At 44.5% G+C, this 10,028-nt stretch overlaps 2 protein-coding genes across 2 annotated transcripts in view; both read right to left on the bottom strand.

Annotated features, from left to right (window-relative positions):
• Positions 1–4,389, bottom strand: part of LOC102193880 (wings apart-like protein homolog) — a 35,925-nt gene extending 31,536 nt beyond the window's left edge. Inside the window, exons 1-2 of the mRNA XM_005743392.1 lie at positions 4,045–4,389; positions 2,916–3,379 (exon numbers count right to left, since the gene is read on the bottom strand). Of these exons, the coding sequence (XP_005743449.1) occupies positions 2,916–3,357 (442 nt within the window). The 5' untranslated portion in view covers positions 3,358–3,379; positions 4,045–4,389. The remainder of the gene's footprint in view (positions 1–2,915; positions 3,380–4,044) is intronic.
• Positions 4,390–7,832: 3,443 nt separating this feature from the next.
• On the bottom strand, positions 7,833–9,236 carry LOC102207727 (nuclear factor 7, ovary-like). Its single transcript, XM_005743443.1, has one exon. It carries the CDS (start codon positions 9,234–9,236, stop codon positions 7,833–7,835), a length of 1,404 nt encoding a protein of 467 aa, XP_005743500.1.
• Positions 9,237–10,028: the final 792 nt, after the last annotated feature.

The raw sequence follows: 10,028 nt of genomic DNA, 5'->3' as shown, positions 1-10,028 counted from the left end.
GCTGCTGGTGCAATAAGCTGTAGTTTTACGTCCAATGGATGATGATCTGATTAGTCGACTAATCGCAAAAAATAATCGGTGACTAGTCGACTATCAAAATAATCGTTTGTGGCAGCCCTAATAAATACTGATCACTTAAACACAATTTCTGAAGTTCAGCTTCACTAATCAGATTATTTTCTCTTTCTAAGACCTTTCTTTGAACGCAAATGTCTAAAACTAAACGTAGCATCCCCGTCACTCACAAAAGCTTAACTGCGTGTGGACGCATCGCCTGACACGCACAGATCACGTCACATGCCCTCGTGGGGTTTGGACACAAATTTCATGCTGCCAGCTTTGCACAGATCCACAAATGTAAGCTGCTGATTTATTGGTTTTCTTTGTTTGTTTGTTCAAAGAAAGCGGGCAGTCCTAAATAAACAGAACAGCCTGTGACCCTCGACTAGAAACAGAGTTAACAATTACAGAAACTACTCATTAGCCTGTGACAGTTAATACATGGCTTAAATAAGCTGCTGCATCCTGAAATGTTCAGGATTAGACATTAAGCTAACAATAATGTAAGCCTGCTATTATTACAGAACAGTAAGATTAGCATCAAAGTGCTATTTCCATTGCCTGGATTACATCTATATTCAAACGGTACAGAGATTAGCTGCATATACTCACTGCGGAGCTCAACCATTACGCTCCCTCCATCTGGAGCTGTGCACTGACCCAGCAGAAGAACAACCAGCACGTTGCAGCAGCTTATTTAAATAATATTTTAACCTTTATAGCCGGGGTAGGAAACTCCAGGCCTCGAGCGCCGGTGTCCTGCAGGTTTTGGATCTCACTCTGGGTCATCACACCTGACTCAGATGATTAGGTCATTACCAGGCCTCTGAAGAACGTCAATACATGTTGGAGGTCATTTAGCCGTTTAAATCAGCTGTGTTCGATCAAGGACACATCTAAAACCTGCAGGACACCAACTCGAGGCCTGGAGTGGCCTATCCCTGCTTTATAGGCTCCTGCAGAGGTCCCAGTTTTACACTGGGACGTCAACAAAGCCTACATTCGTGCATCTGTGCACCACGAGGACATGTGAGGTGATCTGTGCGTATCGGGCGATTCGTGCACTCGTATTAGGTTTAATAAGTGAGCGAGATGGATGTATATAAAGTTTTAGACATTTGTTTCCACAGAAAGCTTTTTGTAAGAGAAAAATCTGTTTGGTGAAACCGAACTTAATATATGGTGTTTAAATGACCAGTAATTATTCAGGTTTGCATGTACACATATGTAAACCAGTCCTGCATGTGGTCAGATTGTTTTGTATTTTGCATTGAAGAAGGTAATCATCTGGGAGTCTCCCAATGCTGCTGAGGATCAGACGACATGGACATAAAAAAGGAGAGCATTCGGGGAAGAGCGGGAAAACAAATCACAGAACTTCCTACAATTTCTAGAAATGTTTCAGTAACTCGAATCAGCTATGAGTTGTATGCTTGCGGCAAATATCTGTGGGTATATGAGGCAAAACCTCACTTCAGCGCACTCTTATGGGCCAAAACAGGGAACAGAGCAACGGCAGAGTCCGTGGGAAAAACTTTGAAGATCAAAAATGCAGCCTGAAAAGCAGATGGTGGCTGCAGTGGACGCTTTTCATTGTTTTTAACACTCTTCTTCACTTTGCTCTTCTGCACAGCTGACTGATGGTAGCTCAGACCTGTGTAGCACAACCTCAATCGACAACAGCTTTCTCTGCAGGTAGACGGACCATCCACAGACCGCCACTGGACTGCGAAGACGCTAACCCCACTCAACCACAATTGTACTCCAGAGGGTGAAGAGCTCAGAGTAGAGCTGCTGCTCTTCCACGAGGCTGATAAAGCAGTTCAGGAATCCGACAGGACGCCTCCTGGATGAGCTGTTTTGTGACATCTTTGCTGAAGGAGACCTGAGAGAGGTGTGTGCCTCTGCTCATATTAAATCCTTGTTAAATACAACCACACCAATGTTATGTAGGTCCCATAAGACATTAGAGTTTGAAAGGAGGAAAGTGATGAGGGTTAGACATCTGCCTTCAAGAACAGGAAAGTAAACAGCCTGCAGCTAACCTTGCTGGAGTCTGTTTAAAAACCACAATACCCCTCATCTCACCACTGCAAACACAACGGTGGCACGTTCAGCGTACCTGTGGTGTAATAAAGCCAGCCAAATGTGCTTGTTACTCACAATCTTTACAGCCCTTTGTAAGCTGACAAGCTTAAATGTACTTTTGATTCACAGCCACGTGCTATTGACTTGTTTAACTGTACAAACAGACCACTCTGAAAGAAGCCGTCGTCAGCCCTTTATTTTATAAAAAGAACCATTTCATCGATGACATTATCATATTTATCGAGTCAACATCTGCAGCCTTTGTATGCAGATAATACACATGTTTATGGCTGGGTTTAACTTCAGTGTCATGCTAGCTTCCCGTCAGTGTGGCTCGGTGTACCATCAGTGTGAAAAAAGCCCTCTGAGCCATCTGAGGTGCTCGCTGGGGCAAAGCTCACTGTGAGGAGCGAGCTCGCATCTCTGGCAGGCAGCCAGAAGCAGTCACAGAAAGCTGAAAGCGAGTCAAGCTGACAGGGAACGGCTGAGAGGGGTACAAACGGGGAAACTGATTTCTCTGTGTCTGAAATGATATCACTGCCAACTGAAAGGGAAGCAGCTGGAAGAAAATAACGAACATTAGACTTTTCTTTCAAGTTTAAATGACTTCACCCTGATGTGCTTGACACGCGATGCAAGACACCCGTGTCCTGAGCTTACTAGCTGGCTCATTTAAACTAGCAAGGCTGTGAATGTCACCTCTTTGGCGTTACACTGACACACTGCAGATTTAACTTCCAAGAAAATCTTAACAGACTGTGTATTACCTGTGTTGGCACTGCTGCTGTTGAAGAACCGAAGGGTGTCGTCCATCGCCCTCGGCTGGGTCTTAGATGCTCCCTGGAAGCTGGACCTGCTCCCTGTATCCAGGGACACCCCAGGTCGTTCTGCCTGGGGCGGCTCTGCTGAGGCTGGCTTGGCGGGAGACGACTTGCTCCCGCTCCGGGACGACACGGGCTTGGATTCCTCATCACTGTCAAACCCAAACGGGTCATCCAAACCGTCCCCGCATGGACGGGGCCTCTTATACACCTCCAGGACTGAGTCATTCTTGGGAGCGCCAGCACGCTTTGAGCCCACCTTGGCCTTGTAGGTGGTGTCACCCCATTTGGTGCTCAGGGTGCCTCTTTTGGTGGAGAGAACTTCGTCAAACTTGGACGTGCCCTCACCACCCTTGCGGCTGTAGGTTTTACCAAATCTAGATGTCATTGTTGCATCTGGGTCATATTCTCTGAAAGAGGAGGACCAAGGAGTAGAAAGAGAGGGCATCTTAGGCGAGACGAACATGTATGTGATTCTCTAAATGTAATTTACAACTTGATCCGGAGCCGCCAAGAGAAATACACAGAATCAATCAACATCTGTAAAATGAAGCTCTGCTTTTTTTAATTTTATTTACAGGCAAACTGACAATTTAAAAAAAAACATATTTTTTGAAAAAGAAAGTCGTTTATTCTTAGGTTAACACAGGGCAGAAGTGCCAGCTAACAGCCGGAGTACTTCTCAGCCAGCTGGTTATACAAAACAAGGCTACCATTAGCTTAGCACCATGCTAACCGTGCTCATTTGCAGCTTTCTGCACAGGTTGGTCGCTAGCATAAATATTAATGAAAACATAACAAATTTTACAAGTGGATATCACGTAGAGCAGACTGGGTTTCCATTTAAATGCGCGGTGAGAGCTCTTCTACATCCCTGAAGTTGGTATTCAAGCAAGTCGAGTGTCAGCCGTTAGCATAACCAGTAAGCTCAACACAGAGAGCGGAGTTAGCTCGAGGCTAATGGCTAACAATAACTAAAAACTGACATGGCGTTACGTCGAAACTCCAAAAGAAAAACTCAGAGAATATCCTGCATTAAAACTGGCGCTGTCTGTTTTCTGGTATTTTCACTTACTTGGTGAGCTAAAGGGCCGATCCGCACAAAACACGCTCCAGCCGCAGGACGGCCGTTAAACGGGCACAGGAGAGCCGGGCCTGCTTCCCCGATTCAAGCAGCCCTGCACAGTATAAACAAGGCCGAACGGACGCCGTTAGAGGCCGATCGGTGAGTTTGAAACCGAATGTGACAAACCACAGACCAAGGCTGTTGAAAAAAGATGCCCTTTAAAGATCCATCTAATGAAATCAGCTCTGCTTTCGAGTTAAATCTCACTCGATTGTCTCCTCCGGGCTGCGACGAAGGCTTCCATTGGACTCCCCCGCGGTGTCAAGCTAGCCGCGAAAACACTGTAACCGGAAGTCACGCGGCCGACATTTCAAAGTAAAAGCGTAAAATTGGCGCATGTGAACGTAATTTCCTTTAAAAGTAACTGATCTGAACGCTTTTGTAAAGACGGAGCAATTCGAAAATGTGGATTTAATGGTGAACTATTCGTCTATATATTATTCACTGTGACGCGGATTTATTATTTTGCTAAGTTTCTGTAAAAGCGACGTTTTTTGTCCAATTTTACATTTTTTACATTAAGCGGAACTGCTTTACGTTACGTTTCAAACTTCACACAAGTGGCTTCATGAATCTTATCGTTTCAAATGCTGCGTTCAGGTAAACTCGCAAAATTCACTATTGTAGACACTAAATGCGACACAAATAATTTTAGAGGCTTTTAAAGTCTGCAAAAAAATCCAAATGAGTTCAAGAATCACCAAGTTAATAATTTAAACCAATCTAGTGAATTACTAACGTATTGTTAGTAACTTATTGTTAATAATTCACTGAAAATGCAAAACTACTGTACTTTTTGTTTACTTGGTAGTCACAGTTTAAAAAAGAAAAACCACAGTGATATACACGATGAGCAGTTTACTGAAAAAGCAATCTTCCACTGTTCACCAGGCTGTTCATCAGCTTTTAAATAAAAAGCAACAGAATCAATGCAAAAATACTCAAATTCATTAGTGCACCTTGTTTAGCCGTTCACATAAATAATACACAAACCAGCGTCGAACAAGCAGCAGTGTTCATTGTTGCCTTCTGTAAACAGATCCCTACTGTGATTTATACAGGTCTTATAAACATTTTCAAAGTGTTCATTTAAGGTACAACATTTGGCAAGATTACATTTAAAGTCAAAATCATTTGTTGTGCAACACAAATAGTTCCTCTGTTGTGTGTTTCATGCAACAGCTGTAACCCAAACTGACCCAGTTCTGGATGGAAATATTCAATATCCTCTGCTGTGTCCCGTGGTGCAGTCCCACATGAGAGAGTGGTATCGATCAACCAGACTGAGGCCACGGCAGTCTCCACGTTACTTGTTAGAGGCTTGAAACTCGTTAGCTGGAGGAAAACAATGCCACTGTCACACCTGTGCTGGGTGGAGGGGGTAATGTCCTGTCTCTAAATGGAAAAGCTACACTGTGTGACAATTTGTCCACTGTTTCAAAGACGAGCTTCCCCTTATCAATAAAATATAACACACTCTTCTCTTCTCTCTAAATCCATCAAACACGATAGAAAGAATAACATCTCAGAACATGAAGCAGCATCTTTGTGTTTGTATTCTGGACTGTTGAGCGCTACTTTGATTATGTGATATGCCCTGAAAATCAAAAAGATTACATAAGATTAATGATAGCATCAAAAAAGAAACATTAAGATGATGAAACAACTGAACACTAGATGGTAGTTATACTTCATATAATTGTGTCAAAATCCATATTCGTGATGGTGATGAGTGTCTCTTTGAGGAACAGACAGAACGATGACAAATAAAAGAGACTTAAGAAGATTCGCTGCTTCTGGTCCCCCATTTGGTGCTTTGACGATCAAGGTCACAGCATATGCTCACTGAGCTCTATGTGAACTGTATTGTCATCCTGGAAGAGACCCCTCCCATTAGGAAAGGATGCTTTATCAAAGATTAAAAATAATCACTTCAAACAACCTTGCATTAATTTGTAATGAGCATTTCCTCTGTGGTGACCCAAAACATGGGACTATTGGATTTTCAGTTCTACGGTGTTGTTGTCACAGAATGCAGAAGCCTCTCTTTTTGCTTTTCCAAAATTAATGAAGTTCACTAGATGTTTGTGGCACAACTTCACCTGCTGGTGCAGGGAGTCGAGCACAGAGTCTGAAGAGTATAAAGTTCCAGCGACGCTGGAAGTGCACTGAACAAATCCTTTACTTACTCGTTTCATCAACACTTTAAACTCCGAGTGCTGCTTCTGCTTTAACCTCTTAAAGTTACTGGAACTTCCTTGGAGAATATCAGGGCCATCATCAGTATACAGTTATTGTTGAAAGGTCTCTGCTCCTTTTGAAGGCTGTGGCACTTGGTGCTGTGTTGTGTCAGCAGTGTTTCCACAGAGGGTGTCACCGGCTCACCTGGAAATATAATTTGTGCCCATGCCACCCACACCCATGCTGCCGGGCTACTGTTAATCTTACACCACTGAATAGTAGCGTGGAATTTAACTCAGTGCTTTTAGGCCTCAATCACACAGGCCTAGAGACCCGCTGGCAACCTCTGGTTGCTAGGGAAAAATCTGTATTCTCCGCCCATTTGGAGAGTGATGGTAAATGGCCTGTATTTGTATAGCGCTTTACTTAGTCCCTGAGGACCCCAAAGCGCTTTACACTACACGCAATCATCCACCCATTCACACACACATTCACACTTGTTAAGCAATTACAATCTGTCAAAGTGAAGAAACGTTCCTTAATTAATACCTTTGTATGATTCTTGTTCTAGTTTTCCTTATTTTCTCGTGTTTTCACCTGTACCAGTTTCACCTGGTTGCTCGAGCCTTCTGGCTGTCACCAGGTGAAATTGGTAGCAGACGGTTCTGCAACAGAGCTCTCCGTGTTGTTGCTGCGGTCGCTGGCAGACTGCTGCTGTTAACTAGAGTTTGCATTAAGGACACAAAAACTTCACACTTACTCTCCGAGCTTTAGTAAAACTTTAGTAAAAGTGTGAGAGTTGGCAGAACATTTGGCCTTCTCTATGGAAACTACTGGTTACTGCGGCAACCTGCTATGATCAAACAGTTTAGAGGAGATCCTGGTGCAGCTCCATGCACTTCTTTAAAAACACTTTCGTGCCAGCAAAGTTTGTAAGCCACTCGTGAACAACCCACTGACTTTAGGCCTGTGTGACGGGAAACTTATTTAAATACTATTTACTACTTCATTCTACTTACAACCATTATATTCTGCACTTAAAGCTTAAGCTAGTTCTTATTTTTCAAATTTTAAAATATAGATCTATTAAATTATTGTGCTGTGTTGTGGGGGACAAAGCTTCACAGTCATACAGACGTTGGTAAAATCATCTGCTGCTTAAACGTTTGTGCTACTATTACTTTTGCTTAGGTAAAGAGTCATTGTAAAATGTTATTGACTACACTTCTTATCATCTGCACGAGTCTGTTTTCTGCTCCAGTTCTGGTCACTGAACAATCCTGGAAACACTCCTGGTAGCAAACTACGAAATGTCAACTAAGGTAGCACAGTGTATATTTGCACTTCAGCTTGCCAGCATGTGCAAACTGAAGAGCAGCAGTATTTACACAGTAACAACGCGCCCTGACAAGGCTTTATGAAACCATTTCGGGCTATGAGCACGTTGACGAAGGATGCCAGATTTGTGTAATCGTGACTGTGCCTCCATCTGTCCTGTTTCTAATCTGTGATTAAAGCTGTGCTCTTACATGGTTAAAGCCCAGCTAGCCGTAACTTCACTCCTCCTGATCTGTCAGCTTTCTCACACACACTTTTACAGGCACTATTTTCAGAAGCTGTGGGTTCCTGGTGCAAAGATAGGGGCACAGTTTTTCAGTGAATATGTGTGTGAAAGTGTGAATGTGTGTGTTTGTATCAGGCTCCAAAAAAGACAGCTTCCCTTCGTCCCAGTCCAGATGAACTCTGACCTTCTTGACCTTCTCTGTGATGGAGAGAGCGATGTATTTGTTGGTTGGGGAGAACGCTCTGTATCCGGCATGGCTGCATTCTACGCTCCACACTGTGGAGCCCACAAATTCTCTCCTGCACATAGACTCTGCTATCACCCCAACCTCCCAGTCCTTGTTGTCTCCAACCTCCACGTCCCAACTGTGAGTTCCCGAGTTAAAGCCCTCAGAGCCCAGGACAGAATCCCAGAATTCAAACCTCTCCGGGTTTTCTGGAAGGAGCCTTCTCTTTCCGTGCCTCACGCCAGTCAGATCTTCAGACAGAATGAGCTCTGGATTGGCTGAATTTGGATCCAGAATCACAGGACTGTAGGAGACCATGTCTGTCATCTTATTCCAGATGTTGAAGGTCAGGTTGCCCAGGTGTTTGGCCACATCTATCAATGCTCCTGAGCCCAGCTGTGGATCATCCAGCTGGGGGTGCTGCTGGACTCTTTCCACCACAGCCTTGTAGGTCCTCAGGAAGGATGGATCTCCAGCTCTGAGGTGCTCCTCTGTGGCTCTGACTGTGTCTGAAAGATTCGCCATCTCCCTACACAGAGCCTCCATCTTCTCCTTCATCACTTGGCTCTTCTGCGCCTCTTCCTCCCGCAGAGCTAACATCCGTTCCTCCTCTTCCTCCTCTAGGAACTGGTGAAGCTTCTTAAACTGCTCCTTAAGCCTCCTTTCTATCTGCAGAGCCTGCACTTTAATGTGCTCCGCTGTTTGATGTAAGTTCACTTTAACTTCATTAAAAAGCTTCAGCTTGTGCTGCAGAGGGTTCAGGAACGTGTGAAGCTCCTCTCTGTGTTCCTGTGCAACTTCATCAATGGGTCTGAACTGATGGTCGGCGTGGATTTTTGCATCCCGACAGATGATACACGCGGGCTGCTCATGGTCCAGACAGAAGAGTTTGAGCTTTTCAGAGTGCAGACTGCAGAGACTGTCAGACCCCGATGAAGCTCTCTGACTCTGCAAAAATCCCTCACAGAGGTTCTTCAGTGCCCGGTTACAAGGTGGATCACTCCACTCGCACACTGTCCGACAAACCAGGCACTCTTTGATTTGCTTCTCTTTCCACCAGCTCTGCAGACAGGCTTTACAGAAGCTGTGGCTACACAAGAGGAGGACGGGATCTTTAAAAATGTCATGACAGGCAGGGCAGCATAAATCCTCCTCTGAACGGAAAGCCATTTTCCCCTCAGCGACAAAGACACCTGGCAGAGACGGACAGCAGGGAGGAGGCAGTGCCAAAACCTTCCCAACAAGTCTTCGGCAAAATCTTTCCTTCAAGCGTTCTTAATTTGTAAGATCCCAGTGCTCCCGGTATTCTTGCTGCTGTTCAGCGCGTCAGTGTAAAGGTGACGCTTTCCTTCCCTTTACTGTCAAGAAGTCGTGTTTCCTGATAGTCGTGTTTCTCAGGTGAGCCAGAGTGGGTGGAGCTCTGTCAAATAACTGTAACACTCCAGAGACTTCTCTTACACCGCTCTCTGGAAACTGCAGGTGCTTGCACCTTCCACATGCTCTTAGCTTTCAGTCATGCACAGACACCAGCGGCATGTGTGAGCATGCTGTAGATCCGTTAAATGAGATCATGAGATCTACAGCATCTCTTGGATGAGAGAGCGGACTGATAAGTTCAGCTTCTTCCATAAACACAGATGTCTGCTAATCAGTGCAAAGTAACGGAGTAATAAATAAGAAAAGTGCACTCTCTAAAACTGGAAGCTTCTGTACGCCACACAATTCCTTTAAAGAAATGCTCCAAGCGGCACGAGCACATTGGAGAGGTCCAAGCTGTGTCAGAACACCTGTCAGTCAAAGAGACCACGCACTTAACTCCAGTATCCAGGCGAAGCTGCAGAAAGAAACTATTCAGGCTTTAAATATGTTTGTTTCAGCTGTAAATCTCCAAAGGTTGAACAGAATCAACCTTTTGGGATCTACTTACCTGGACGGTTGAGAATGCATCAAGACGTTTTAGCT

Source organism: Pundamilia nyererei, unplaced genomic scaffold (assembly GCF_000239375.1).
Source record: "Pundamilia nyererei isolate P.nyererei 1_Seehausen unplaced genomic scaffold, PunNye1.0 scaffold00131, whole genome shotgun sequence".
NCBI classification, from domain to species: Eukaryota; Metazoa; Chordata; class Actinopteri; order Cichliformes; family Cichlidae; genus Pundamilia; species Pundamilia nyererei.
Note: the sequence above shows the minus strand (reverse complement) of the source record. Positions and strands in the feature narration are given on the sequence as shown.